The sequence below is a fragment of the Onychostruthus taczanowskii genome, unplaced genomic scaffold (assembly GCF_017590055.1).
Source record: "Onychostruthus taczanowskii isolate IOZ18803 unplaced genomic scaffold, ASM1759005v1 scaffold2, whole genome shotgun sequence".
NCBI lineage: Eukaryota > Metazoa > Chordata > Aves > Passeriformes > Passeridae > Onychostruthus > Onychostruthus taczanowskii.
In genome coordinates this window covers 28,407,394-28,434,755 of record NW_024499239.1, presented here as the reverse complement: position 1 = coordinate 28,434,755, position 27,362 = coordinate 28,407,394, and the positions used below count along the sequence as shown (strand labels likewise).

The 27,362-nt window shown below is 68.2% G+C and overlaps 5 protein-coding genes across 7 annotated transcripts in view; 3 read left to right on the top strand and 2 right to left on the bottom strand.

Moving 5' to 3' along the window:
- Positions 1 to 1,376: 1,376 nt before the first annotated feature.
- On the top strand, positions 1,377 to 6,441 carry TLX2 (T cell leukemia homeobox 2). The gene is given in 4 exon segments (XM_041403011.1): positions 1,377 to 1,612; positions 1,614 to 1,681; positions 4,735 to 4,972; positions 6,225 to 6,441. Coding segments are annotated over 4 exon segments (759 nt in total).
- A 1,040-nt stretch (positions 6,442 to 7,481) lies between these two features.
- LOC121335163 (alpha-internexin-like) lies at positions 7,482 to 8,584 on the top strand. 2 transcript variants are annotated; one of them, XM_041403010.1, is made up of 3 exons: positions 7,482 to 7,894; positions 8,196 to 8,320; positions 8,384 to 8,584. In XM_041403010.1, the coding sequence occupies exons 1-3, from the start codon at positions 7,535 to 7,537 to the stop codon at positions 8,433 to 8,435; spliced, it is 537 nt and encodes a 178-aa protein (XP_041258944.1). In that variant the 5' UTR covers positions 7,482 to 7,534; the 3' UTR covers positions 8,436 to 8,584. The 2 variants fall into 2 exon arrangements, with proteins under 2 accessions (XP_041258944.1, XP_041258943.1); XM_041403009.1 differs by having other exon boundaries at positions 8,196 to 8,584.
- Positions 8,585 to 9,508: 924 nt separating this feature from the next.
- LOC121335235 (interleukin-12 subunit beta-like) lies at positions 9,509 to 11,320 on the bottom strand. Its single transcript, XM_041403128.1, has 6 exons — positions 11,251 to 11,320; positions 10,710 to 10,931; positions 10,435 to 10,543; positions 10,170 to 10,351; positions 9,928 to 10,076; positions 9,509 to 9,649 (listed from the first exon to the last, which is right to left on the bottom strand). Exons 1-6 carry the CDS (start codon positions 11,318 to 11,320, stop codon positions 9,509 to 9,511), a joined length of 873 nt encoding a protein of 290 aa, XP_041259062.1.
- Positions 11,321 to 12,999: 1,679 nt separating this feature from the next.
- Positions 13,000 to 20,454, bottom strand: DQX1 (DEAQ-box RNA dependent ATPase 1). 2 transcript variants are annotated; one of them, XM_041403008.1, is made up of 11 exons: positions 19,619 to 20,454; positions 18,506 to 18,699; positions 16,718 to 17,093; positions 15,914 to 16,150; positions 15,641 to 15,740; positions 15,405 to 15,560; positions 15,052 to 15,243; positions 14,846 to 14,971; positions 13,923 to 14,113; positions 13,651 to 13,841; positions 13,000 to 13,571 (listed from the first exon to the last, which is right to left on the bottom strand). In XM_041403008.1, the coding sequence occupies exons 1-11, from the start codon at positions 19,907 to 19,909 to the stop codon at positions 13,394 to 13,396; spliced, it is 2,232 nt and encodes a 743-aa protein (XP_041258942.1). In that variant the 5' UTR covers positions 19,910 to 20,454; the 3' UTR covers positions 13,000 to 13,393. The 2 variants fall into 2 exon arrangements, with proteins under 2 accessions (XP_041258942.1, XP_041258941.1); XM_041403007.1 differs by having other exon boundaries at positions 13,651 to 14,113.
- Positions 20,455 to 22,587: 2,133 nt separating this feature from the next.
- LOC121335159 (dedicator of cytokinesis protein 2-like) overlaps positions 22,588 to 27,362 on the top strand; it is a 47,965-nt gene continuing 43,190 nt past the window's right edge. The window contains exons 1-10 of the mRNA XM_041403005.1: positions 22,588 to 22,632; positions 24,062 to 24,145; positions 24,234 to 24,274; positions 24,511 to 24,566; positions 24,667 to 24,763; positions 24,840 to 24,988; positions 25,284 to 25,419; positions 25,522 to 25,676; positions 26,071 to 26,152; positions 27,135 to 27,270. Of these exons, the coding sequence (XP_041258939.1) occupies positions 22,593 to 22,632; positions 24,062 to 24,145; positions 24,234 to 24,274; positions 24,511 to 24,566; positions 24,667 to 24,763; positions 24,840 to 24,988; positions 25,284 to 25,419; positions 25,522 to 25,676; positions 26,071 to 26,152; positions 27,135 to 27,270 (976 nt within the window). The 5' untranslated portion in view covers positions 22,588 to 22,592. The remainder of the gene's footprint in view (positions 22,633 to 24,061; positions 24,146 to 24,233; positions 24,275 to 24,510; positions 24,567 to 24,666; positions 24,764 to 24,839; positions 24,989 to 25,283; positions 25,420 to 25,521; positions 25,677 to 26,070; positions 26,153 to 27,134; positions 27,271 to 27,362) is intronic.

Genomic DNA, 27,362 nt, shown 5'->3' with positions numbered 1-27,362 from the left:
CCGGTGCCCCCCGGTGCCTGCGATGCCCCGGGGTGTGCAGTGCCCCCGGTGCGGCAGCTGCAGCCCCCGGTGCCGCCGTGATTTACAGGCGCAGGCCCCGGTAATGTCATTTGCCCCAGACCGGTGGCGCCAGCGTGCCCGGGAAGCCGCCTCCGCCCCTCCAGCCCCTGTCCCGGGGCCGTGACCCGCCCGGGAGCCGCCGGGAACCCACCCGCGGGGCCGCCGCCACGCTGTCGCGATAGTCGTCGGAAGACCCGGCAGTGCCGCTCTCCGCCGCCGTTACCGCCCGCCGACGGGGCCGGGCTGGGCTCTGTGACCGAGAAAGGCGGGCGGGGAACAGGGGTCCATCCCAGGGAACGGCGGGTCGGGAAGCGGGGTCTGTCCCCGGGAATGGCGGGGACAGGGGTGTCGGACTCCATCGCCCTGAACAGTCTGCTCCGTGGAAAATGGGGTCCGTGATACCGGGAACGGCAGGTCCCGGGGAAGGGGGATTCATGGGCCGGGAACTGAAGGTCGGCGTGGGCTCGGTGCCCCGGGAAAGGCGGTTTCCCGGGAACTGAGATCCCAGGTACCGGCAACGGCGGCTCGAGGAGATTGGGATCCGTGTCCCGGGACGTGTCCGTGTTCTGGGAACGGCGGGTCCGAACAACCCCTGGGTCCCCGCACCGGGCGCGTTGGCTCCGGGGCCGCCAGATCCATTCGCTCCCGTACGGACGGGCTCGGTGCGAAGCCTGCGCACCGCAGGCACCGGTCCGTGCGCCCGCGATAACGGCGGGACAGCGGCCGCTTCGTGCGCCCCGGGAGGGGCGGCGGGAAGCGCCGACGGGGCTGCGGACGGAGCGGGGACGCCAAAAGGCACCGCGCTGCTGCCCGGTGCGACAGCGGCTCCGGTGGACCGGGTAGGCGGCCCGACGGACGCCCCGGCGGGGCGAACGGGTGCGGAGCCCGTCGGTGCACGGAAGGCGCTCGGGACCCGACGGGCCCGTCCGCTTGTCCCGTAGCCGGGGCGGGGGGGGTCCCGGAGCGGGGGCGGGGCCCCGGGCTGTCAATCACGGGGCGCGGCCGCCAATCAGGGCGCAGGCGGTGGGAGTTCGGCCGGTCCGGATGGAGCGGGGCAGAAAAGCGCGTCCCGCCGGGGCCCGCAGCCCACCCGCGCTCCCGCCCCGGGGCTGCCAGAGGCTGCGAGCCATGCCCCGCACCCTGCCCCGGGCCCGCACCCGCACCCGGCACCTGCCCCGCACCTTGCTCCGGGCCCGCAGCCGCACCTTGCACCGCGTCCTGCCCTGCACCGGCCGCTCCGTGCCCGTCGCCGCCGCCGCCGCCCCCCGCCGCCCCCCGGCCATGCCCGCGCCCCGCCGGCTCTGAGCGCGGCCGGGATGGAGCGGGAGGGCGGCGGCCCGGGGCCCCCCGCGCCCCACGAGCCCATCAGCTTCGGCATCGACCAGATCCTGGGCGGCCCCGAGCCCACGGGGCCGCACCGGGCGGCGGCTGAGCCCGACTACGGGCTCTACGGCAGCGGCTACGGCCCCACCGGTCCGCTCGGCTCCTACAATCTCAACATGAGCATGAACGTGAGCGTGAACGTGACCCCCGCGCCCGCCGCGCCGCCCGAACAGCCTCACGGGGCTCACCTTCCCCTGGATGGAGACCACCCGCCGCATCGCCAAAGACCGGCTCTCAGGTGAGCGGGCGGGACGGCTACCGGCGGCTACCGGCGGCTATGGACGGCTCCGGGGACTCACGCGGCACCGGCCGCTCCCGCCGTTCCGTCGGGGCAGCGCGGTCCGGCGGGCGCGGCGCGGGTCGGGGCGGACACGGGGCTCGGACGGGGATGGCGGGGACCGTGCGCTCCACAGGTTCCCGCAGCGCCCGGTGCTCGCCCGCCGCCGTCGGGGCCCGCGGAAGAGGCTCGGGGTAGACGCGGCTACCGGCGGCTCCACCGCGGCACCGGGCAGGGTCCGGTGGCTCCGGGTGGAGCCCGGGGGGTCTCAGCGGGCTCCGGTGTCGAGCTGTACTCTGTGTTTGGTCCCTTCCCCGGTTTGGAGGTGCCGGTGGCGACCCTGTGCCGCCGTAACCGGGAGGCTGTGGGGAGCCGGGGTGTGGGGTGGGTGCAGAGAGGGGGCTCCGAGAGTGGGGTGGGGGCTCTGCGGGGTGCGAGATGTGATGTGGGGGCTCTGTGGGGACACGGTGCAAGGTGGGGGACCCACCGTGGGACTGAGCACAAAGGCCATCCGTGCACAGAGCAGATGTCCCATGCCTTGTGACCCCGGAGAATGGGGGCGGTGGTGCAGGGGGACCTGTGGGGCTTCTGGGGATGGGATCCCGGATCTGAACGTGCAGGGGCCGGTGTGGAACACTGAGTGCCAGTGCTGTGGGAGAGGCCAGGGCGGCGACGCGGGCGTTGGGGAGGCAGCGAGGGGTTGAGATACCGCTGCTGGGGGCCGTGGTGGGGGCTGAGCAGCAGTGCTGGGCTGGGGGTGCTGGTTGCTGCACCCGAGGAGCAGGAGGGGCGCTGAGCTTGGGGTCCCGGGCGCTGGGAGCGTGTGTGGGTGCCGGGGACCCCCGGCCTGGCTGAGCTCTGCTCCCACCCAAGATGGCGGCACTGCCACGTCCACAGTGTGTGGCCGCGTGCGGGGACAAGGCTGGAGGCCGTGCGGGGCTGGGGGCCGAGTCCCGGCCATGTGGGCGATGGGGCGGTGTGGGGCAGGAGGCTGGGGACTGTGGGGGTCCCACCCGGGCGCCAGCAGAACCGTGTTCGCCTCCCGGCCCAGCCCGCCATGGCAGCGGTGACGAAGCACCGTCCCCGCGCAGGGGTGGCGGGTGACGTCCTCGTCTCCTGCCTGGCGCCAGCGTTGGGTGGATGGGGCAGCCCCTCCCCGGCACGGGGTCTCCCAGCCGCAGCCATCACTCAGCACCACCGGCCTTGGGGTGGGCTGCGGGCAGGAGGCAGCTGGTCCCGGCGAGGGGCCACCCCGCGCGGGGAGGGGGCACGGGGGCCTCCGTCCCCCCCGACTGCGCGGCTCCACCTGCCTCAGCCCTGCCCGCCCCCGCCGGTGGCCAGGCGGCCTCCTGGGTACGGGTGGGAGGGTGCCAGGGGGTCCCTGGGGTGCTGTGGGCCGTACCCCACGTCCCTGTGCCGTGGGGGGCTGTGGCCCCACGGCCACCCATGATCCCGGCCATGTGCGGCCCTGCCCACGCGGCGCCGGCCCTGGCGGCGGCTGCGGTGCCATGGCGCCACGGGGACGTGGTGCCGTAGGGTCATGGCTTGGTCGAGGCTGCTGCCAGAGCAGGAGGGGCGCAGGCGTTGGGGGCTGGCCCTGCCAAGCCTTCACTTTCCCCCATGCTGCTTCGCTGCTCTGATGCTCCCTGCAGCTCTGGGGCTGGGATGTGGCATGTTGGCCTCACCAGGGCTGGGTTTGGCACGTTGGCCTCACCAGGGCTGGGTTTGGCACGTTGGCCTCACCAGGGCTGGGTTTGGTACGTTGGCCTCACCAGGCTGGGTTTGGTACCTTGGCCTCACCGGGCTGGGATGTGGCACGTTGGCCTCACCAGGCTGGGATGTGGCACGTTGGTCTCACCAGGGCTGGGTTTGGCATGTTGGCCTCACCAGGGCTGGGTTTGGCACGTTGGCCTCACCAGGGCTGGGTTTGGTACGTTGGCCTCACCAGGCTGGGTTTGGTACCTTGGCCTCACCGGGCTGGGATGTGGCACGTTGGCCTCACCGGGCTGGAATGTGTCACGGTGGCCTCACCAGGCTGGGATGTGGCACGTTGGCCTCACCAGGGCTGGGTTTGGCACGTTGGCCTCACCAGGGCTGGGTTTGGTACGTTGGCCTCACCAGGCTGGGTTTGGTACCTTGGCCTCACCGGGCTGGGATGTGGCACGTTGGCCTCACCAGGCTGGGATGTGGCACGTTGGTCTCACCAGGGCTGGGTTTGGCATGTTGGCCTCACCAGGCTGGGATGTGGCACGTTGGCCTCACCAGGGCTGGGTTTGGCACGTTGGCCTCACCAGGCTGGCTCACACCTCAGCTGGGCAGGGACATCCCCTTTCCCAGCCCCTGGCAGTGGCCAGCCTGTGTGGCACGGTGGCCTCACCAGGCTGGGATGTGGCACGTTGGTCTCACCAGGGCTGGGTTTGGCATGTTGGCCTCACCGGGCTGGGATGTGGCACGGTGGCCTCACCAGGCTGGCTCACACCTCGGCTGGGCAGGGACATCCCCTTTCCCGGCCCCTGGCAGTGGCCAGCCCAGGCACTGCTGGCCCATGGAAAGAGACACTGTCTGCCTCCCAACAGCTTCTGTGGTCCCGTCCCCTCACGGGCAGGGCTGGGCAGTCCTGGCAGTGCTGTGGAGGCTCCTCGGGGGCTGTGGCAGGGCTCGGTGGGTTTGTGCAGTCGGGCTGGATGTTCCTGCATCAGTCCTGTGACCGGGCCAGCCCATCCACCCTGGCATTCCATTGCTGACCATGCTGTGGGCTAGAAAAGGGGACGAGTCCTCCCTCATGCCACGTCTTGAGCTCCCCCCATGTCCCCAAGGTGGGGACAGCTCTGGGTGTCCCCCTCCCCTGCTCTCCCAGCCAGCACTGGTGGCTCCCCTGGCACTCCCCACCCCCATGTGCCCCCTCGGAACTCCCCACCCCCATGGCCCCGAGCCCCTGCCGTCCCCCAGGGTCCTGCTCTGCTGTGCTTTGCTGGGGTCACCCCGAGCCCCCCCTCACGCCGCTGTCCCCACAGCCGCGCTGTCGCCCTTCGCGGTGACGCGGCGCATCGGGCACCCGTACCAGAACCGGACGCCGCCCAAGCGCAAGAAGCCGCGCACGTCCTTCTCCCGCGTGCAGATCTGCGAGCTGGAGAAGCGCTTCCACCGGCAGAAATACCTGGCCTCGGCCGAGCGCGCTGCCCTGGCCAAGGCCCTCAAGATGACGGACGCCCAGGTCAAGACCTGGTTCCAGAACCGCCGCACCAAGTGGAGGTAACAGGGACGGCTCTGGGGTAGCTGCCGCAACCGTGATGCTCACACCCCTCTGGCAGACACCCCAATATCCCTCTGGCAGGTACCCCATAATCTCTGTGAGAGCCACCCCAATATATCCATCTGACAGCTGCCCCAATATATCCCTCTAGCAGCCATCCCAATATATCCCTATGAGAGCCACCCCAATATATCCCTCGGGCAGACACCCCAATATGCCTCTTACAGCCACCCCTATGTGTCCCTCTGGCAGACACCCCAATATCCCTCTTACAGCCACTCCTATGTGTCCCTCTAGCAGCCATCCCAATATATCCCTCTGACAGCCACCCCAATATATCCCTTTGGCAGACATGCCAATATCCCTCTTACAGCCACCCTTATGTATCCCTCTGGCAGAAACCCCAATATATCCCTCTAGCAGACACCCCATAAGCTCTATGAGAGCCACCCCAATATCCCTCTGGCACCCACCCCAATATCCCTCTAGCAGACACCCCATCAGCTCTATGAGAGCCACCCCAATATCCCTCTGGCAGACACCCCAATATCCCTCTGGCAGACATCCCAATATCCCTCTTACAGCCACTCCTATGTGTCCCTGTGGCAGACACCCCAATAGCCCTCTGACAGACACCCTTATGTATCCCTCAGGCAGACACCCCAATATATCCCTTTGGCAGACATGCCAATATCCCTTCTGACAGCCACCCCAATATATCCCTCTGGCAGACACCCCAATACCCCTCTGGCAGCCACCCCAGTATCCCTCTGGCACCCACCCCAATACCCCTCTGGCAGCCCCGAACCCCACATCCCTCCAGCAGCGAGCCCCGCAAGGTACCCCATAATCTCCATGAGAGCCACCCCAATATATCCATCTGAGAGCTGCCCCAATATATCCCTCTAGCAGCCATCCCAATATATCCCTATGAGGGCCACCCCAATATATCCCTCTGGCAGACACCCCAATATCCCTGTGACAGCCACCCCTATGTGTCCCTCTGGCAGACACCCCAATACCCCTCTGGCAGCCCCGAACCCCACATCCCTCCAGCAGCAAGCCCCGCATTCAGGGAGAGGCTGGCACTGGGATGAACTGGGGATGGATGGCGCGGGCTGCCCACCGCCGTGGCCTCCCCTGTGCGCGGTCCGGCGGCGTTGTGGGACGCGTCACAGGTCACAAGCAGGGGACGGGGGACAGCGGCGGTGCCAGCTGCGGCCGGTGCCAAGCCTGGGTGGGTGTCTGCAGGCGCCAGACGGCGGAGGAGCGCGAGGCGGAGCGGCAGCAGGCCAACCGGCTGATGCTGCACCTGCAGCAGGAGGCTTTCCAGAAGAGCCTGGCGCAGCCGCTGCCGCAGGACCCGCTCTGCATGCACAACTCCTCGCTCTACGCCCTGCAGAACCTCCAGCCCTGGGCCGAGGACAACAAGGTGACGTCGGTCTCCGGGGTGGCCTCTGTGGTGTGAGGGCCCTGGGTGCTGCTGATGTGCCAGGAGGTGGCACTGGGAGCCCGCTGGGCTCTGAGCCTGGACCGTGGCAGGGAAGGGGCTGCAGCTTCCTGAGAGCCCCGCACTGGCAGCCCCCTCCCTGCCATGGGGAGACCAGCCAGGAGTGAGGCCGTGCCCCTGCGGTTGGACTCAAAGCTTCACCAAACCCCACCTGGAGCCTTGCTGTGGGCAGCCCCCTGCCTGGACCCCCAGGAGCCCGGGGATGGGCCCTCATGCCCTATGGACCTCTGCAGCCCCCTGCCTGCCCCCCAGGAGCCAAGGGCTGAGCCCCTGCACCCCACAGATGTCTGCAGCCCCCTGCTCAGACCCGTGGGAGCCGAGGGCTGGGCCTCTACACCCCATGGACACCTGCAGCTCCCTGCCCGGACCCCTGGGAGCCCAGGGATGGGCCCCCACACCTGGCAGAGTTCTGCAGCTCCCCCACCAGCAGCTCCGTGGGTCACACTGGCTCCCTTTGGGCCTCACAGCCTCCAGCCCACCTGGAGCAGGGCAGGGCGTGGAGCTCCCATTCCTGGTGCTGGAAGCCCCCCACCCTGACAGCGGGGTCTGCACCACCCGCACCACTTGCCTTATCCCGGGCGGAGTTTGCCACCTCCGGCTTCCATCTGTGCAGAAGGAGTTGGCCACCCCGGCCTCACCCCGTGGTGGGACAGACGGACGGTCTGGGCCCCCCGCTCCCCACACCCTGGTCTGTCAGCTCCCTGGGCCTGGACATGCCCGTGCAGCCCCCCGCCATGGGCTCGGGGTGCCCCCCATGCTGATGGATTCTGCCTGACTCCCCCCGGGAGTCACCTCCCACAGACTGAGCCTCGGCGTGACCCACAGGACCCTCGTGGGGTGCAGAGGGGCTGAATCCCCCCTTCTTCTGGCAAATCTCTGCACCCCCTCCCCAGTGAACCCCCCTAAGTGGGGGTTCCCCCCTCCAGGACCATCCAGCCCGACTCCAGCCTCTGATGATGATGATAGAGGGGATGAAGGGTGTGGTGGGGGGGTAACAACGGTGACCTTGACCCTGAACTCGACCTTGCCCCCCACCCCGCCGCTACCCGCGATGCTGCAGCCCCTCACCCCACTTTTGGGGGACAGGCTTCTGCGGGCTCCCCCTCTCCGTTGCTATCGGGAGGAGTCGGACAGCCGGTACCGGCGGGATTGGCTGCGGTTCCGTGACGCGGAGGGGTGGAACGGCATTACCACCGGGATGAGCGCGGCCGAGGGCCGGCCCCGGTGCCGGTGGGGCGGCGGGGGCGGCGGCGAGGCGGTGCTCCGTGCCCGTGCTGAGGCCGCCGGTTACCGGAGGCTGCTGCGAGCCCGAGCCGCCGAGGTGGAGGCGTTGCGGGGGGCGGTGGGCGCGTTACACCGGCAGCTGGAGGGGCTGCGGGACCGGCGGAGCGGGGAGCTGGCCAAGTACCAGGTGCGGNTGGGGGGCCCCGGGAGGCAGCGGGGGCGGGATGGGGGAGTTCAGGTGGGACTGGGAGCTGGGGTTTGTGTGGGTCGGGCCACCGGGGGTCCCTGTGCGTGGGTGTCGCTGCGGGGTTGGGGATCCCGTGGGTCCGTGTGGGGTGGGGGTTTAGGACTCCGTGTGGGGCGGGGGTCTGCCCGGGGATCCGTGCGGGTGGGGGTCCCTGCGGATCGGGGGTCACTGTGTGCGGGGGCCCGGCCGGGGATCCCGGGGGTCGCCCCGCTGCCCCGGCGCTGCTGACGGCCCGGCTCAGGAGCGGGTGGCGGAGCTGGAGCGGGAGATCGGGGCGGCGGAGGCGGAGATGGCCCGGTGCCTGCGGGAGTACCCGGCACTGCTGCGGCTGCGGATGGCGCTGGAGGCGGAGATCGCCGCGTACCGGTACGCGAGGGGGGCGCGGGGGGCACGGGGGGCCAGGGGCTTAGCCCGGCCCTTCTTTTCCAGGGAGATGCTGGAGAGCGAGGAGCTCCGCCTGGGCGGCTTGGCCCCGCCGTGAGCGGACCCCCGGAGCCCCGCTCCCACCACCGGAGCCCGGCCCTGCCGTTACCACCGGACCCACGGTCCCGGGACCGGATCCTCAGCCCCACCACTGGACCCCGGTTCCTCCGCCGGACCCCAGACCCCCGAGTCCCGCACGCCGGGCTACTGTTCCCCGGGACCCTCTGGACCTCTCTGGACTCACGGAGCCCCGGTCCTTCTGTCCCCCCGTTCCACGGGTCCCCCGGAGCTGTGCGTGCCCGCCTGGCCCGGGACCCCCGGGAGGGCAGCGCCCGTGGGGCACACACTCACCAGCCTCTCCGGGGTGGGGGTCCCGGCCCAGACCCGTGTGGAAGCACCTCAATAAAGCCCCGTGGCATCACCCGGAGCCGGCCCGGCTGCAGGGGGGTGGGCAGAACCCCCGGCTGTGCTCCGGGGGTCTGTGGTGGGGTGGGGGGCTCCGTGGGGAGTGGGCTTGGGGAGGGCTGTGGGTGTGGGTTCCCTCCTGCCTGGCGCAGCCCCTCACTCCGAGCTGGGCACGGCATGGGGACACTGAGGGGGCTCATTGTGGGGCCACAGCTTCGGTAGAAACTGAGCCCCCCAGTGTGACGGGTGGTCCCTGCCCCCCTCCCCCCCCCAGCGGCACTTTGGGGTCAGGGTGGGATCCTGCTCCCCGGGATGTGGGGCGGGTGCTGCTCCTGGGTCTGGGGGCGTTGTCCCACCGCAGTCCCCAGAAAGGGAGCAGAGCTGGGAGGGGTTTTGAGGGCTGGGGGCGTTCAGGGAAGCCGCGTGTAGCTGGGCAGGGCTGTGGGGACCCTCCACCCCGGCTGTCCCCGGGCTGGGCTGGAGCACGGGTGGAGCCTGTCCCAGCCATGGACAGCAGATGGACGCCAGGGCTGAGTTCTGTGCCGGCCGGGAGCCCCTCGGGGAGCTGTGGGGGCCCAGCACCTCCCTTCCCACAGACACCGAGCAGGTTTTGTGGTGGCAAAGCCAATCCCGGAGTTTTAATAGAGGGGAAAATCCTTTTCCGAGCTGTAAAGGGATGGGGGTTCTGGGGAAAGGAGGTGCCCGTTTGTGGGGTCAAAGCCGCTGTTATTGGGGTGCATCGAGGTCCATCCAGGCGCTCCAGGGGCTCCAGGCCGGGGGGGTGTAGGGGTCCCGGCAGCTGATTCGCACCCGCCCTGCTCCCGCCGGCACCGGCGCCTCCTCCGCACCCTCCACGAACTGCTCCACCTGCAAAGGGGGCAGGGCATGGTCTCGGGAGACCCTCGGGGAGGGGGGCACCAGCACCCCCTGACCCCGGCAGCGCTGGGAGGAGCAGGGGTGACATCCAGGGGTGACAATTCATCACCCCAAGAAGGGAAGCAGCAGAGTGAGGAGGGGCCATGGCTGAGCATCTTCCCAGGCACAGGGCGGAGGCAGGGATGGGGCAGGGTGGGCACAGGGCAGGGTAGGGACATGGGGCAGCCTGTGCAGGGTCCCCCTGGGCAGAGACCCCCCCCTCCCGTTACCTGGGTGCCGTTGTGGAGCTCGTACTGTAGATGGTAGAGCAGTGCAAAGTAGGACTTGGGGAGCGGCCAGGAGGCCGGGGGGGCCCAGGCCAGGTGGAGCTGCTCCCCCCGCTGCTGCAGGATCAGCTCCTGGGGCGGATCTGGACGCACTGTGGACAGAGGGGGCTCAGAACAGGGGCTGAGACCCTCCCCCCGGAGCCTGCAGCGCCTCTTGGACCCCGCCGCTCCTGCCCTGAGCTCACCAATGTCGCGCAGGAAGAAGTGCCTGGACAGGTTGAGGTGGGAGGTGTCCGAGAGCCCCTCCAGGTGCAGCTGCAGCGGGCGCAGCTCCTCTCCGAAGGGGCAGAACAGGGGGTCTGCCAGGCTGGTGTTGAAGCGGCCGTGCTCACCGGCCACCGGCACCCAGGGCCCCACGGAGCCGTCGCTGCGGGGAGGGAGGCGTGGGCAGCTCTCAGGGCGGGATGCCCCCGGTGCTGCCGTGAGTTTGGGGGGTCCCGGGGCACCCACCTGCGTACGAGGCGGGCACGGAAGACGGCAGAGGGGGGCCCGGGCCAGGAGCAGTGGAAGGAGCCGTTGTAGGACTCAGCCTGGCAGGACACGTTGATCTCCTCATCACCTGAGGGGTTGAGGGGTGGCTGCTCAGGGGCTGCAGAAAGCCAAGACGGCCCCCCTCCCTGCAAGGGGCTCACAGCCCCCCTGTCCCAGGCTGGGCAGGAGAATCTCCCGGTGCTCAGCCCTCCACCCCCTGCCCCATCACCCCCCCCAGCCATGCCCCTCCGTACGGGAGCTGCCGAGCACCACGTAGGTGGAGTCCAGCAGGACAGGGCCGGCCCAGCAGCTGTAGTTGCCAGTGGCTGGCAGGTCCAAGCCGAGGATGGTGAGCGTGTGGCCCTCAGGCACCAGCTCGGCCATGGGCTCCTCCTCCCCGTTCAGCGTCCAGTAGATGTGCTGCTCTGAAGTGTCACATCGCACCACCACGTCCTGGCTGAGCTTCCCCACCTGGACTGGAGGTGAGAGCAGAGCCCAGTGGTCAGAGATGGGCTGTGGTGGGGGAAGATTGTCCCCCAAACCTCACAACCACCCTGTCCCACGGTGCTCACCCTGCTCCTGCACTCCACATCCTCCCCTCTCCCTCACCCCATCCCTGCTCCACATCACCCTCGTGCCCATCCTCTGGCTCCCAGCAGAGCTGTCCCAGCCCCTATCAGAGGGATGTGGGTTTGGGATGTTCCCCGCTCTCTCTGCTTCCTCTGCAGTCCCTGCAGCTGCCCCAGCCAGGTCCCCCCTCCGAGGCCTCCCCTGTGCCCCGGGAGCAGCACTCACACTTTGGGGGGAAGGCAGCCAGGGGTTCTGCAGGCACCACCAACAGCACCAGTGCCACCAGCACCAGCATCTGGGAAGGGAAAGGACAGGGAAGGGCAGCCATAACCCGGGAGAGGGGCACAGCCAGCAGGGCCAGCCAGGGCAGAGCCCTGGGAGCAGCATCCCCGGAGCAGGATCCCCCCGAGACCCCCCATCCGTGCCTACCTCTGCGTGTGTCTCTGGTGGGCTCGGCAGAGCCGGGGGCTGCGCTCTTATACTGGGCTGGACTCCATGGGGCTGCCCCAAGGTGCAGTCAGAGCAGCATCACAGTTCTCAGAACTGGAGGATGGGACCCACGCTCAGCCCCCTGCCTCCCACCCACACCACAGCTGGTACTTCCCAGGGCAGGGGGCACTGGACACCCCTGCCCTGCCCTGTCCCTGAATGCCAGAGGATGGGTCCCCCTGGGAACACCCAGGCAGTGCTGGGCACCTGGGATGCTGTTGGGGTTTTGGGTGGTCTCAGCTCTCTCAGAGGGGTCCCGAGCCACTGAGGGTCTGCACATCACTGTGTGCTGCACAGAACCCCCACAGTGCCCTGCTAAGGGGTGGGGGGACCTGTGAGGTCTGTCAGCACCTGTGCTGGGGGTCTGGAGAGGGGCAGCTCAGGGCTGGGCCCCTCTGGGTGGGTCAAGGAGAGGGGAGGGTTTCCACAGAGGCTCAGGGTGGTGCCCCCAGGTTGGCACACCCCTTCCCTCCCCTCCTCGGGCCACTGAGTGTCCCATGGGATGCTGTGCAGAGATGAGGACGTAGGGACAGAGATCATCACTGTCACCAGCTGCCCCTTTGGCACCCCACTGCCCGTGTTGAGGGCATGCAGCAGACCCCACCCTCCAGCTGCCCCTTTGGCACCCCACTGATGCCAGCCCGTGTCGAGGGCATGCAGCAGACCCCACCCGGGGGAGGGGAGCGCTGTACTCTTTCACGTACTTTCTGGAGTTCCTAGAAAGCAAAGGGGAAGTGGGGCTGTGGGGGAGCCCAGCTCTCACCTTTTGAGGCACTGTGGCCAGGACAGGGCAGTGGGACCTCCAAGACCCCTCCCTGAGCAGAGCCAAGCCCTTGTGTGTGGGCTGAGGGGTGGGGATGGGGAGCCAGGACTCCCAGGCCCCATGCAGCACCTCAGCTCTTGGCTGTAGCACTGCAGGGGACCCCAAAAGGACAGGGAGGGAGGAATGGGACGCCTTGCCCGGGGGTGCCCCCGTGCCCTGCCCTGTCTGGGGGAAGCAGGCGTTGGCAGCAGGTTTGGGGGCCCGCTCGCCCCCACCTCACCAACCGCAGCTTCCCCTTGGCTTCTGCAGAACAACCACAACCACGGAGGGGAAGTCCTGATGCAAAGGCCAGGGATGCCCTCAGAGCCTCAGCATGGCTGGAACCCCAGCCTGGCACACCGAAAAATGGGTGGGAGGGGAGTGAGGCCTCACAGACAGCAACCATCCCTGGGAGACGGGAGGAGCAGGGACAGAGCCCACCCTGGCCAGACCCCTGTGTGGTGACGTCCTTGGGCAGGATGGACCCACCCTGGCCAGACCCCTGTGTGGTGATGTCCCTGAGCAGGATGGACCCATCCTGGCCAGACCCCTGTGTGGTGATGTTCCTCAGTGGGATGGACCCCACCCTGGCCGGACCCCTCTGTAGTGATATTCCTCAGTGGGATGGACCCCACCCTGGGGCCAGATCCCCTCACTGCAGTCATGGACACGAAGCCAGGAGCAAAGGTCACAAAACTTTATAGAGGAGGAGGGACCCGTGCGTGGCCCCTCGGCCCCGGGCGCTGGGGGAGCGGGACAAGTGATGCCTCCAGCCCCACATCACCCCCGGGAAAAACGGGGTGAAGGAGCCCAGTGGGGAGGGCCCACAACACTCCCCCGGCCGGGGCCAGCGCTCCCCAATCCACGCTCTGAGGTGCCGGGGTGGTCCCACGGCCGCTGGCCCACGACTGACGGCGGCGCAGCGCTGAGGCAGTGCCAGGCCGTGCCCGCGCCTCCCTGGGACCCGGGACAGCCCCTGCAGCCACACAGCTCCCCTGGGGCCTCCCCGGGGCTCCCCTGTCCCCAGGGTCACGGCCAAGCCCAGGCAGCCCCACCGCGGGGCTCCGCTGCTCCGGCTCACTGCAGGACGCAGACGTCCCCGTGCTCATCCTCGCGTCCGGCCGCCTCCGCCAGCTCCGGCTCTGCCGGCGCCTCCTCTGCTGCCACCACCTTCTCCCGCAGCTCCATCAGCAGGTCCCGGCCCTCGCTGGGCGGCAGGTTGCTCAGGTAGTACTGCGGGGCCAGCTCCACCAGCCTGCGAGGACAGGGTGGGGTCAGCCAGCTACAGGGACCCCCCCTGTAAGGAAGGACCCCGTCCCTCCCCGTGCCCTCACATTTGGGGCTGGATCTCCGAGACCACGCGCAGGCAGTTGTCCTGAGAGATGGTGAACTCGTGGTACAGCACCCAGGGGGGCAGGCGGCGCGGGGGCGGCCGCAGCAGGTACCCGCAGGCCGGGGCCAGGTGAGCCACGTGCTTGTGCGTCAGCATCACGTAGTTCCCGGAGCCGTCGATGTCTCGGGCGACCTGCGAGGAAGCAGCAGGGAACGATGTGTCCGGCACACCCCAACATCTCCCCCCGTAACTCCCCACAACCCCCTGGCCCACCTTGAGGAAGTAGCCGGAGATGAGGGCCCGCTGGATGTTGAGGGCGTTGGCGTCGGAGCCGAAGGCGGGCGGCGACACCGGGAGCTCGATGCGGCGCATGACCTCCAGCAGCTCGGCGCGCACCGTGCCCGCCAGGCGCAGCGCCTCGGCACACACGCCGTGCTTGCGGCACCAGCCCTCGTCCCCCGCGTCTGCAGGAGGGACAGCGGGGTCAGCGGCGGGGCCACGGGGCTGGGACAGAGGGGGCTGTGATGTGGGGACAGGGGTGGGATAGTGGGGGCTGTGATGTGAGGACAGGGTGGGATAGTGGGGTCAGCGACGTGGGGACAAGGGTGGGATAGTGGGGTCAGCACTGTGGGGACAAGGGTGGGATAGTGGGGTCAGGAATGTGGGGAGAGGGGTGGGATAGTGTGGGCTGTGATGTGAGGACAGGGTGGGATAGTGGGGTCAGCGACGTGGGGACAAGGGTGGGATAGTGGGGGCTGTGATGTGGGTACAAGGATGGGATAGTGGGGTCAGGAATGTGGGGACAGGGGTGGGATAGTGGGGTCAGGAATGTGGTGGACAGGGGTGGGATAGTGGGGTCAGGAATGTGGGGACAGGACAGTGGTGCCATGGGGTGGGGACAGGTGAGCAGAGAGCCCGCTGGGCTGGGGGCTTGGGGAACACAGAAGCACTGCTGCTTCCCCTGTCTGTGACCCCTTCACACAGTGGTGACAGGGATTGAGCACAGGCACAGCCCCCAGGCTAGAGCTGGGACCCCCAGATCCTCCCCCAGCCAGGCTGGGCACTAGGATGGGTCAGGAATGCAGCTCCAGGGCAGGGGACACGAGAGGGGGTGCGGGACAGCAGAAAGAGCAGGGGATACAGGGGACACAAAGGGGTCTGTGGGATGCCCACAGGGGTGCCCTGCCCACACTCACGCTGCTGGAAGGCATTGAAGATGTTGATGAGGGTGAAGTGGTCCCCGTTGGGGTGCAGCAGCGCCCGCCGGCGCAGGGCCACGGCCTCCTCCAGGTGCGTGGACAGGGGCACGAAGCAGGGGGGTGCTGGGGGCGGGCAGGGGGTCACCCTGTGCCCCCAGCACCTCCCTGGCAGTGCTGGCTCCCCATGCCCCCCCACAGGGTACCTGTGAGCATGGCAGCCAGGCTGACCATCTCCTCCACGCAGTCGAACTCGCAGGAGGCGATGAGCGCCTTGGCCAGCTGCGGGTCCAGTGGGAACTCCGACATGATGATCCCCACCTCCGACAGATTCCCGTCATCATCCAGGGCTGCCAGGTAGTCCAGGTCCTCCAGCGCCTGCATCAGCGACTCGGGGGCTGGGGTGGGACATCAGGCAGCTTCGCCCACTGTGTCCAGCACCTGCCAGGCCCCCAGCCCCTCCCCAGAGACAACCCGGGCCGCAGTGATGGCCACGGCTGTGCCATCGTGCCCCTCTGCTCCAGCCCCCCACGCCATGCCTGGCCCCCCTGGGCTCTACCTGGGCGGTCGAGGAAGTCACACTGGCCCATGTCGGCGATGTCCAGGCGCTTCAGCAGCAGCACGAGGCGGCTCAGGCTGGTCTCGCCGACGTGGGGCGCGGGGCTGGGGGGCAGGCGCTGCTCAAAGGCCTCCGAGTACAGGCGCAGGCAGGTGCCTGCAGGAGGCAGGCCATCAGCTGGGACAGGGACAGGCTGCTGGCAGTCCTGGGGGGGGGACACTGGAGCAGGGGCTCACCTGGGGGGCTGCCAGCGGCTCGCTGCATGCGTGACTCGGCCTGGCTCCGGCTGATGGGCCGCAGCACCTGGGACTCGGCGCGGATGCGGGGGTTGTACACCTGCGGGAGGCTCCGAGTGGGACGCTGCAAGGGACCCCTGCCACCCCACAAGGTCCCTCACCTGCCACTGCAGGGCCACCTCCCTGGGGCAGAGCCCTCCTCCCAGCCTGGAACACCACAGCCCACCGCACGCAGGGCAGAGCCAGACCCTACCCGTGCCCCGTCCCACTCACGCTGCGCAGCTCCAGCCCCGAGTCGATGACGAAGCGCACGGTGCCCAGCGAGAAGGACGAGTCCCCGAGCCAGTGGGTGACGATGACACGCCGCTCCCGGCTCTCCTCGGGCGTCTCGTAGAGTCTCTGTGCGGCCCGGCCCACCCCGGGGTGCAGGGGCAGCACCAGCAGCGGGCCCAGCGCCGGGCTCAGCGCCACGGCCTCCGTCTGGATGGCAGCGCAGCACTCGGAGATCTCCTGGGCAAGGACAGGAGGGGACAGGTGACACCTGCTGACACCCGCAGTGTCCCCATTCCCAGGTCAGGGGGTTGTGCCACGCCCCGGTGTGGTATTCACGTGCCCTCTGAACAGAGTGGCGTTGTGAGACAGGCAGAGAAGGAGGAAAATGTAATTCTTATCTCTCTTGCTGTGCCTGTGTTGTGCCAGAGCAGAAAGCAGTATGGAGATTATTTACTCGAAGTGAGGATGTTTTGTTCCCGTGGCCAAGTGTGTGAGTCTGGACTGTCACGAGACAGTCACGAGAGAACCAGAGGTGAGTGCAGTTCTGTGCAGCTGTGAGCAAGAGTGAGTGCATGGCACATTCACTTTAGATATAATGCATATAGTACAGAATAATAAAGTAATCCTTTAGACAGAGTCCTCCTCATCATTTCCTCTCCCTCTCAGACGCTGGCGTCGCCTTTGATTTACAAACCCCCTGTGCCCACCTCCACTACAGAGGAGCCACACTGCCCCGCCATCCCTAGTGCTCCCCACTGAGAGGAGCACCCCAAACCTCCCCTGCCCCGCTCCCCGCCAGCCCACCTGCTCGCTGGCCAGGAAGACCAGGACGTGGCCGGGCTCCCGGCGCCGGTGGACGTCCAGCACGGCCTGACAAGCAGCGGCCACGCTCCCGTGGGCCGGCGGCTCCCGGTAGAGCAGCCGCGGCGCGGAGCCGCACCCGGGCACCCTCACCACGGGCGGGTCGCCGCAGAAGGCGCGCAGCCGCGGCTCCAGGGCGGGCGAGGTGAGCACCACGAGGCGCAGGGCCGGGCGCTGGCGCAGCACGTCCTTGAGCAGCCCCAGCAGCGCGTCCGTGGGCACCGTGCGCTCCTGCGCCTCGTCCAGCACCACCACCCCGTACTGCCGCAGCAGCGGCTCCGACGTCATCTCCCGCAGCAGCATCTCGTCCGAGCAGAACCTGGCGCGGCCCTGCCCCGTCAGCACCGACCCCTGCCCCGGGGGGGAACGCCTGGCGCCTCCCCACGCAGCCCCCTCCCCACGCAGCCCCCTCCCCACGGCAGCCCCCTCCCCGTGTCCGAGATTGGCAAGCAATGTGTGTTTGCTCCTCGTGCCGTCACCACGCCACACACCTTCCCTTTCATCTATCCTAGACTGGCAAGCAACGTGTATTCCATTTGTTCCTCGTGCCACGGTGTGCTGTCACCACTCTGTGTCACCACACTGTGTCACCACACTGTCACCATGCCACACACTTCCCCTGGCATCTATTCTAGATTGGCAAGCAATGTGTGTTCTATTTGCCATCTCTTAGAGGCGGGGCAGTTCTCTTCTGTTAATTAGGCAGTTTTGTTTATCTCTTCCATAACCAATCCTCTCTCCAGGAGATCTCTTCTGTTAATGGGCCATTGAGTGTTTCTGTATTCTAGATTGGCAAGCAATGTGTGTTCTATTTGCCACCTCTTAGAGGCGGGGCAGTTCTGTTAATTAGGCAGTTTTGTTTATCTCTTCCATAACCAATCCTCTCTCCAGGAGATCTCTTCTGTTAATGGGCCATTAATTATTAATTATCACCTGTTAATGGGTCATTGAGTGTCCCTGTATGGCTGGTAAAATTCCATCATCCCATTGGGAGATGCTTCGCCCAGGGGAGGAGCCAAGCATTCCTACCTGGATACAATCTGAGATCCTGGGACAGCAGAACAGCCTTTCCCCTGCATTCCCAGAGGAACAGCTGCCTCTTCCACTGGATTCCCAGAGGATCCACCTTTCTACAGGATCCCTGCTCCAGCAGAACCACACCTGACACTCCAGGAGGGCTGCAGCCACAATTCCAACTGGACTGCTGCCACCACCCTGACCCACAGGGTGTCAGGCTGTGTTCTGACTCTGTCAGTGTTATTTTGATTTACTGCATTGTTTTATTTCATTTTTATTTTCTTCCCTAGTAAAGAAGTGTTATTCCTGCTCCCATATCTTTGCCTGAGAGCCCCTTAATTTCAAATTTATAGCAATTGAGAGAGAGGGGATTTACATTCTCCATTTTCGGGGAGGCTCCTGCCTTCCTTAGCACACACCTGTCTTCCTAAACCGAGACACCCAAGGGCAGCCCCTCCCTAGAGGAGATCCCTCCCTACAGCATCCCCCTCCCCAGAGCAGCCCCCTCTCCTGGGCAGCCCCTCCCCAGGGCAGCCCCCTCCCCAGGGCAGCCCCCCTCCCCCTCCCCACGGCAGCCCCCTCCCTAGAGCATCCCCCTCCCTAGAGCATCCCCCTCCCCAGGGCAGGCCGTGCAGTGCCCAGCGAGGCCAGCCTGGATTAAGGGATTAGGCGGAGCTCAGCGGGATTAGCGCTGCCGGCACGGCCCTGCCGTACCTGAGGATGGTGTCGGCGGTGCAGCAGTCCTCCTGGGGCACGCAGTAGCCCACCTCGTGGCCCAGGTTCAGGTCCATCTCGTCGGCCACGCGCAGGGAGAGGCTGAGGGCGGCCAGGCTGTGGGGCTGGGTGCAGGCCACCAGCCCGTGGGTGAACGACATGGACAGGGCGTACTCGGCGCACCACTGAGGGATCTGTGGGGACAGCGCGGCTCCAGGAGTGTCCCCTCCCCGCTGTGCCCCTCCAAAGGGCACCAGGACGCTCCCTGTGGATTTGGCTGCAGGATTTCCAGGGCCAGGGGCTGTCCAGAGGTGCTCAAAGTTCAGGCAGGATGGTTCCTCCCCACTCCTGTCACCTCTGAGCCCCACATGTGTAACAGGAGCCCCATGGCCCCACACCTGCAGCTTCCTGCCCCGTGTGGGACACCAGCACCCTGCCCTCACATTAGGGACATGGGACAATGGCCTGGGAAACCCCACAGAGAGACAGGGAAGGGATCACCAGGGAGCAGCTGCTGGCCACGTGCCCGGCCTGACAATGTGGGACAGTGCCAAGGCCTTGCAGATGTCCCTTTGGCACCAGGGATTTGAATCCTGCTTCCTCCTGTCACCTCTGATCCCCCCAGGAGCACTGCCTGTGCCTCAGTGTCCCCAGGGCCCTGCAGGGACTACCAGCAGGGTGCTGCACCCAAAAACACCGGCCCTGGGGCCCGCACGGGAGCTTTGATCCCCAAATCCGGCAGCGCCAGCCCAGCCCAGAAACTCAGCAGCTCACAGCCAGGCAGCTGATGTGGCTGAGCACCTCGAGCCCAGGGCCAACACCCCGACAGCCTGGGGCCACCCAGCCCGGCCCCGCAGCTCTGCAATCCCTTCCCCGGTCAAAGTCTGCCAGGTGCTGTCCCCGAGTGTCACCGGCAGCTGGGACCGGCTCCCCGGGCCAGCCCGGCACGGATCCGGAGGCCCGGCTCCGGGAGGGGCCGTTCGTGCTGGGTTTTTCCCGGAGCCCAGCAACATCACGGTGCCCGCCCGTCCCAGCGGGCTCCGTGCCGTGCTCCCTCTCGGTGTGTGCCACGGCTGGGCTCCGGAGGATCAGCCGTGCTGCCCTGGCCCTCACCTGCGTGCTCTTGCCGGTGCCGGGGGGCCCGGAGACCAGCACGATGCCGCCGCTGCTGCTCTCCAGGTGCTCCATGAAGCTGTACTTGGCGGCCCAGACCGGCAGCTCCCGGCGCTGCCGCAGCAGCTCGTAGTACCGGGAGGAGAAGGGCAGCCCGTCGTAGGGGTTCACCTCCAGGTCGCCGTCGCAGCCCAGGGACGGCTCTTCATCCTCCTCCTCCTCCTCCTCCTCCAGCGCCGAGCCGGGGCCGCTCGGCCCGGGCAGGGGAGCCGGGGCTCCGGAGCCGGCCATGGCGGGGACAGCGGAGCTGCGAGGGCGGGCGGGGGTGGAGCGGGACCGGCGCTGACCCACCCCCGGCTACGTCCCGGTTAGGAGCCCGGTGCAGCCCAGTGCCACGTCCCGTCCGCGGGGAGGGGGACCTGCGGACACCGGGGACGGGCGGGGGAGGCGGGCACGGGGGCACGGACAGGGGTGGCACGGCCGCGGAGATCAGGAACCGAAGCGGAGTGTGGGGGACCGGGAGAACGGGAAGGGAACCGGGAAAGGGGAGAGCCCCGCAGGATGGAGCGGAGCGCGGAGCCCGGACAGGGCTGTGCGTGGGGACCGCACCGAGGCAGGCTACAGGGGTTGCGGGACAGGGCGGACACCTTGGGAGGGTCGGTCCCGAACGGCACGGGCCGGACCGGGTCGGCGGAGCACCTGTACGGGACGGTCCGGACCGGGCACCTGAGCACCGGCACCGGGCCGGACCTCAGCGGAGCGCAGCGGGCGGGTCGGGGGCGTGTCGGGGGCGGATCCCCCGTACCCCCTCCGGGCCTCTTCATCCGTTCCTGCCCCGGTTCCTGTCCCGGTTCCGGTTCCGGTTCCGCCGCTCACCTGCGCGCGCCACCGCGGGCCCTGCCGGGGGACGCGGCCACGTGACCCGCGTGCCGTCACGCGCCCGGCCCGCGGCGGCCAATCANNNNCCCGCCGGGAGCCCCGGGCCCGCTCCGGCCCCCGGCGCCGCGCCCAGCTCCGGTGTGCGCCTCCGAGCGGCTGCAGCTGCGGCCCGAGCCCGCCCGCAGCCCCTATTCGAGCCGGGCTTCCCGGTACCGGACGTCTCGGTGCTGGTGCGGGGCATCCCGGTGCGGCACCGGGCGTACCGCAGCCGGGCATCTTGTACCGGCGTATCCCGTAGCAATGCCGGGTATTTCCATGCAGGACATCTTATACTGCTGCCGGTGGTGCCGGAGCCTGGCATCCCGTACCGGTGTCGGTCCTTCCGTACCGGAGCATCCCGTACCGGTGCCGGTCATACCGATGCTGGCGTCCCGCCGCCGGAGCGGGGCATCCCGTACCAGCACGGGGTGTATCGGTGCCGGGCATCTCGACACGGGACGTCCCGTGCCGGTGCCTCGCACCCGCAGCGGCTCCCGGTGGGACCGGCAGGTGGAGCTCCGGGACCGGCGAACGGCCCGGTCTGAGCTCCCGCCGGCACCGCGCACCGGGCAGCGCCGGCTGGGGACCGAGCGGTGCCTGCTGGCCCCGGGGCTGCGGGAACCGGGAACCTCGGAGGTTGCGGGGAGTGCCGCGCCTGCGGTTCCGCTCTCCGGGAGCCCCGGTGCCGGTGCCACACCGGTGCCCGTGCCACATTTCCTTCTGCTCCCCCCCGGTGCTGCGGGCGGGGGGTCTGGCGGCACGTCCCGGCTTTGCCGTGCGGGGCGGCGGCTCCGGTGGCTGCTCCCGCTCCTGCGTGTCCCGCCCTCGCCCCTCGGTGACACCGGAGTGGGATCCCGGACCCACCCGGTGTCCCTCCCCAGCTCTGCTCGGGGGGGGTCTGTCCTGGCTGGGGTCACCCGGGGGGCTGCAGCCGGGGGTGACCCCCGAGCTCAGGTGGCCGGGGCGGTTTGGGGACACGCCGGGAGGGTGGGGACACAGGGAGGAGCCGAGTGCTGGCTCCGAGGGGCTGATGGACAGAGCCGTGCCGGTCTGGGGGAGCAGAGCAGGATTGGGGGGCTCACAGGGTCCCAGGGCAGCGTGGCCGGGAGGGGTGAGGGTCTGGCCGAGCCCCCGTCCCTGTGCAGGAGCAGAGAGCAGGGAGCAGGAGGGAGGAATGGCCGGGGCTGTGTGCGTGCTCCACGCGCTCTCCTGGAGCTGCAGGAGCCGAGGGATGGACAGGGATGGAAACACGGACAAGGCAGAGCCAGGCGCTGTTGTGTTTGTGTTGAACGTTGAGTCTGACTCTGTGTTCTCAGAAGGTTAATTTATTACTTTATTATACTACATTATATTAAAGAATACTATACTAAAGAACACGGAAAGGATACTTACAGAAGGCTAAAAAGATAATAATGAAAACTCGTGACTCTCTCCAGAGTCTGACACAGCCTGGCCCTGATTGGCCAAAGAGGGAAAACAACTCACAGCAGAATCCAGTGAAACAATCAGCTGTGGGTGAACAATCTCCAAACACATTCCCCATGAGCACAACACAGGAGAAGCAAATGAGATAAGAATTGTTTTCCTTTTCTCTGAGGCTTCTCAGCTTCCCAGGAGAAAACCCCTGGGCGAAGGGAATTTTCCAGAGAATGTGAATGCCACAAGCCAGGATGGCAGGAACCTCGTGCCAGCAAGGATCCTCAGGGCTGGCACAGGCCCACGGCTCCTTGTGCCGTGGTGTGGCTGAGCACTCTGCTCTCGGTCACTCAAAGGTGTCACCACGGCCCCCTCCAGTGACCACACAGTGACCCCTGAGCCCAGCCCCTTGGCTGGGTGGTGTGGGGGTCTCAGGGCTCCATCCCCACCCCGCTGCCCGTGCCAGGACAGGGTGCTGGGGTGGGACCCCCACGCTCAGAATGCATTGAGGAAGCGAGGATTTCACAAGCCGGGGGGTACACGTGACACGGGGAGCGTGGCAGGAGGAACCTGCCGTGGCTCTGCAGCGCCCCGGACCCCGGCACGGCCCCGGTGGTGGCCCGGTGGTGTCCCGGTGGCCATGGCGCCCTGGCTGCCCACCAAGGAGAAGTTTGGCGTGGGTGAGTGGGGCTGTGGGGCCCCGTTGGGGTGTTTCCACTCGGCTGGAGGGGTGCAGGGCTGGCAGAATGGGGTGCTGAGGGTGAGGTGACATCCGTGGCACCCCCGTGGCCGTGGTGGTGGCACCTGTGGTGCCGGTGTGAGGAGGGGACCAGGTCCGTGCGGTGCTGGCGCTGGCTGGGCGCAGCAATGAACAAGCAGGGGCTGCAGGGCTGGTGACAGAAGGCTCGGGGAAGGGGACCAAGCAGGACAGGTGCCAGCAGGACCCACGCACCAGGAGGCTGCAGGGCTGGTGCTGTGGGGGTGGGGGGCACTGGGCTGGGGGCTTGGCTTCCCTCCAGGCTCTGGCTCTGGGCTCAGCCCGGCTGCTGAGGCTCGGGGGAGCCTTGAGGCACCCCAAGGACTTTCCTCAGCTTCCAGCTGGGGCTTTGCAGCTGCCTCCGTGTTGGTGATGGCAAAGCCCTGGGCACCCCCATTCCTTGCAGCACCCCCAGCTTGGGCTCCCCGTGCCCTGCACCAGCCCTGAGCACCCCCACTCGCTGCAGCACCCCCACTCGCTGCAGCACCCCCACTCCCTGCAGCACCCCCAGCTTCTGCTGGCTCCGGCAGCCCTGTTCTTCTTCCCGTTTTTTGTGGGGCCGTTTCCTGCATCCTTCCCTTGCACTCTCTGCAGTGCCTGAGCGAGGGCTGAGCTGCTGCAGGGTCCTGGGGGTGTCTGAGCGAGGGCTGAGCTGCTGCTGCTTCTCCCAGCATGGGCAGTCAGGGTGATGGGAGGGGTCCCATGGGGGCTCCCGGTGCCAGGTGGGTCTGGGGGTGCTGCAGTGTGAGCTGGCCCTGCCTGGAGCTCGGGTGGGCACAGGCATGGTCCTGGCAGGGACCCCCGGGTGCAGGGACTGTCCCCCAGGCTGGGGGCAAAACCAGGGCTGCCTGCCCCAGAGCTGTCCCTGGGGCCAGAAATAGCGACAGGGACAACCACAGCGCAGCCGGGCAGGAAGCCGCTGGTCACCGAGAGCACCGCCCCCTCCCCTGCCACCAGCTCTCTGCTGTCCCCAGACAGACTTGTCCTTGGGCCACCAGACCTGTCCCTGGGCCACCAGACCTGGGCAGGGGCTCAGCTGGCACTGTTTGTGCCAGGAGCAGGACCACCGGCACCCAGGGCGTGGGTGGAGGCAGAGGGGTCCCATAAGGGACCCCTGAATGCCAAAAGGGGCTGGGGGCTGCTGCTGTGCCCAGCCCTGTGTGGGGCCGGGGGGCTCAGGGGTCTCACGCTGTTTGTGGGACTGGGGCTCTGCCCCATCTCTCAGGGCTGAACGGGGGGTGCTGGGGGGGGTCACCCAAGGGGGGCTGGCTGTGGGGTGCAGCTGCCCAGGGCCTGGGGGCTGGCGAGGGTCTCCAGGCAGGGCTCCCAGCTTGCAGCCCCTCTTCCCACAGCCGTGTGGAACTTCCCGCGCACCAAGGAGCATCACCTCCCGCTGCAGATCGGGGAGATGGTGCACATCCTGCAGGCCTCCGAGGGTAAGGGACCCCCGGGGGCACCCTCCTTTGTCCCTGGGGGGGGGGCCAGCACCCCCAGCCTGGCTGACCATGTCCCCTCCCCTGGCAGGCTGGTACTGCGGCTACTCGCTCCGGAACAGGGCTGCCCGGGTAGGTGACGGGCCGCTGGGCTTTGGTGGCAGGAGGGACACTGCTGGTGGCTTTCTGTCCCTGCTGGGTGTCTGGGGGCAGAGGGGGCATGGGCAGCAGCTTGACCTGTCCCTGGGGGGATGGATGGTGGGGTTTGAGGGGGGCGGGGGGGCACGGCAGGCTGGGCACCCTGTGGCATTGGGTGCCACCAGCTGTGCCCCCCTGAGGGACATCTCTGACAGCTCTGGCTCCCTCAGGGCATCTTCCCGGCCTCGCTGATCCGGCTGAAGAGCGCGGCGGTGGAGCAGAGGGGGTAGGTCCGGGGCACGGGCGGGGGCGGTGGGCTCCGCCTTCCCCCCCTGAGGGGTCCCTGCGGTGCCGGGGCGCTGCAGGGCTCCCTGTGCCTCCCCCAGGGCGGAGGAGAGCGTGGTGCCCTCCGACATGCCCATGGTGCAGGAGATCACCACCACGCTGCGGGAGTGGGCCACCATCTGGAAGCAGCTCTACGTGGTGAGGGTCTAGCTCCGGGGGGGGGGGTCCGGGGGCAGGGTGGGCGAGCCCCGGTGACCCCGCGGTGCTGCCGCAGGCCGGGCAGACGGAGCGCTACGGGCAGGTGAAGAGGATGATGCAGGAGCTGATGGAGCAGCGCTCGCAGCTGCTCTCGGGGACGCTGCCCAAGGACCAGCTCCTGCGGCTCCGCAAGGAGGTCACCGGCAAGATGGACTACGGCAACAAGTGAGGGTGGGGACGGGCCACGGGGACCTCAAATCTGCCTCTGGCACAGGCTCTGCGGTGCCCAGGTGTCCTGGCTGGCTGTCCCTGTGTCCCCATCATCCCGTGCTGGCTGGGGACAGTAAGGGTGCCACCAGCTGCTCAAGCCACCTGGCTAAGGGCTATGGCTGGGACAGGAATGTTCCTGGTGCTGCCAGCTCCTGTCCCCTCAGACCCTGCGCAAGGACGAGTGAGTCCTGGTGGCACACACAGCCCCGTGTGGCCCCAGTCCTGCCTGACCCCATCCCGGCCCCCGCAGGATCCTCGCGCTGGACCTGGTGGTGCGGGATGAGGACGAGAACATCCTGGACCCAGACAGGACCAGCGTCATCAGCCTCTTCCAGGCTCACAGGAGGGCAGCACAGACCCTCACCCAGCGCATCCAGGAGGAGACGGTGAGGCTGCTGCCAGCCCTGTGCCCAGAGCCTGATGTCCCCTGTGCCGGGGGATGTGTCAGGGGCTGAGCCACCTTGTGTCCCCCACCTCGTGCCCCCCAGAGCTCGCAGCAGAGACCCCCAGGCCATGGCACCCACGGGGCTGCTTCGCCCTCCCACAACCTCTACCTCTGCGTGCGTAACTTCGTCTGCCACATCGGGGAGGAGGCGCAGCTCTTCATGGCCCTGTACGACCCCGGCGAGCAGCGCATCATCAGGTGGGGTCCCTGCGCTCAGGACAGACCCTGCCCCTGGCCCTGCTGTGCTGGGTGCTTGTCTTGCTGCTCCCTGTGGCGTTCCCCCCAGGCTGCCCGTCCTGCCCAGCCCGCAAGGGCCCAGCGGGTGTCACAGGGGGAAGGGACACGTCCCTTCCCGAAGAGCAGGAGGGCTCGTCATGGCGTGCCAGCCACGCAGCCATATCCCAAGGGACAGCCCATCCCTGTCCTGCCCCAGGCGCTGCTGAGGTGGCCAGCGCGGTGACTGGGGACAGCCGGGCTGGGCCAGCGCCTGTGCCGCCACTGGGGACCCTGGTGGGCTGAGGGGTCCGTGGGGTGGGAGCTGGCGGGGGTTCTGCCCCCCCTGTGCTCACCCCAACCATCACCCGCCCCGCAGCGAGAACTACGTGATCCGCTGGGCCAGCACCGGCGTCCCCCAGGACATCGAGCTGCTCAACAACCTCAGGGTCGTGTTCACGGTGAGCGCAGACCGGGGGGGAGCCGCGCTGCCGCCTCCCGCCGCCCCCTCCTGCAGATCTGCCCCACCCGCAGCATTTCGGGTGCCCCGTGTCCCCCCTCGTCCCCCCAGCCCCTTGGCACATCCTTGCCCTGGCGCCGGGACGTGCCACCCGCCGTGGTGCCACCCCTCGGGGTGCCCCTCTCGGTGCTGAGGGTCCCGGGGTGCCCCTCTCAGAGCTGAGGGTCCCGGGGTGCCCCTCTCGGTGCTGAGGGTCCCGAGGTGCCCCTCTCGATGCTAGGGGTCCCGGGGTGCCCCTCTCGGTGCTGGGGGTCCCGGGGTGCCCCTCTCGGTGCTGGGGGTCCCGGGGTGTCCCGACCCCGCTCGTCCCACGCCCCCCGGCACCCGCTGCTGACTCAGCGCTTTGGCTGCAGCGCAGCGCTGACCCCCGGGACGCCGCGGAGCCATCGATATGCAAATGAGGCGAGAAAATCAATGTTAATGAGCAGCATCAGCACTTCGGCTCCGCTGCCGTCCCCCGGCTCTCGCCCATCTCCGATGCCCTCTGCTCTGCTCGCTGCTGATGTGTCCCCACGCGTTGTGGCGTGTCCCTGTCCCTTGTCCTTAGCGCCGTTGGGAGGTTTTGGCGCAGGGGCAGCACCCGAGGGACCCGACCCCCTCCCCAGTGTCTCCGGAGCTGGGGTACAGGGCCACCCTGACATCCTTGCACCATGCCAGGTTGCCCCCCGCTTGCCAAACTGCCTGGTCTGGGGTGACCTGTTGGGACCGTCGGTCCTGGCATTGTCCCCATCGCGGGGTTTTGGGGCTCCTGGGGGGCACAGAAGCCCCCAGGGCAGCGGGGCTGTGTGCCCACTGTCCCCACAGCGCGGGGCAGCAGGGAAGCTCTGTGCCCACCGGCTCCCCCCGGCCACCCCGAGATCACCTAACGCTGGCACGTCCCCTGCGGTGCTGCCACGGTGACACGGCCCCTGTGTGTCCCCCAGGACCTGGGCAGCACGGACCTGCAGCGGGAGCGGCTGTTCCTGGTGTGCCAGATCATCCGGGTGGGGCGCATGGACCTGCGGGACAGCCACAGCCGCAAGCTCAGCACGGGGCTGCGCCGGCCCTTCGGCATCTCAGGTGGGCTGGGCTCCGTGCAGACCCCCAGGGACCCCCGTGCCACCGCCCTGGCACCCCCCAGCAGCCACCACAGCAGGCTCTGCGGTGTCTCT

Coding starts and splice junctions, on each gene's coding strand:
- LOC121335163 (XM_041403009.1), top strand. CDS start 7,535: ATGCTGCAGCCCCTCACCCCACTTTTGGGGGACAGGCTTCTGCGGGCT.
- LOC121335235 (XM_041403128.1), bottom strand. CDS start 11,320: ATGCTGGTGCTGGTGGCACTGGTGCTGTTGGTGGTGCCTGCAGAACCC. Junction 10,544..10,709: donor CGTGGTGCTCGGCAGCTCCC/GTACGGAGGGGC, acceptor TCAACCCCTCAG/GTGATGAGGAGATCAACGTG. Junction 9,650..9,927: donor AGCTCCACAACGGCACCCAG/GTAACGGGAGGG, acceptor CCCCCTTTGCAG/GTGGAGCAGTTCGTGGAGGG.
- DQX1 (XM_041403007.1), bottom strand. CDS start 19,909: ATGGCCGGCTCCGGAGCCCCGGCTCCCCTGCCCGGGCCGAGCGGCCCC. Junction 15,741..15,913: donor CGGGGCTGGAGCTGCGCAGC/GTGAGTGGGACG, acceptor AGCCTCCCGCAG/GTGTACAACCCCCGCATCCG. Junction 13,572..13,650: donor TCGGAGATCCAGCCCCAAAT/GTGAGGGCACGG, acceptor CTGTCCTCGCAG/GCTGGTGGAGCTGGCCCCGC.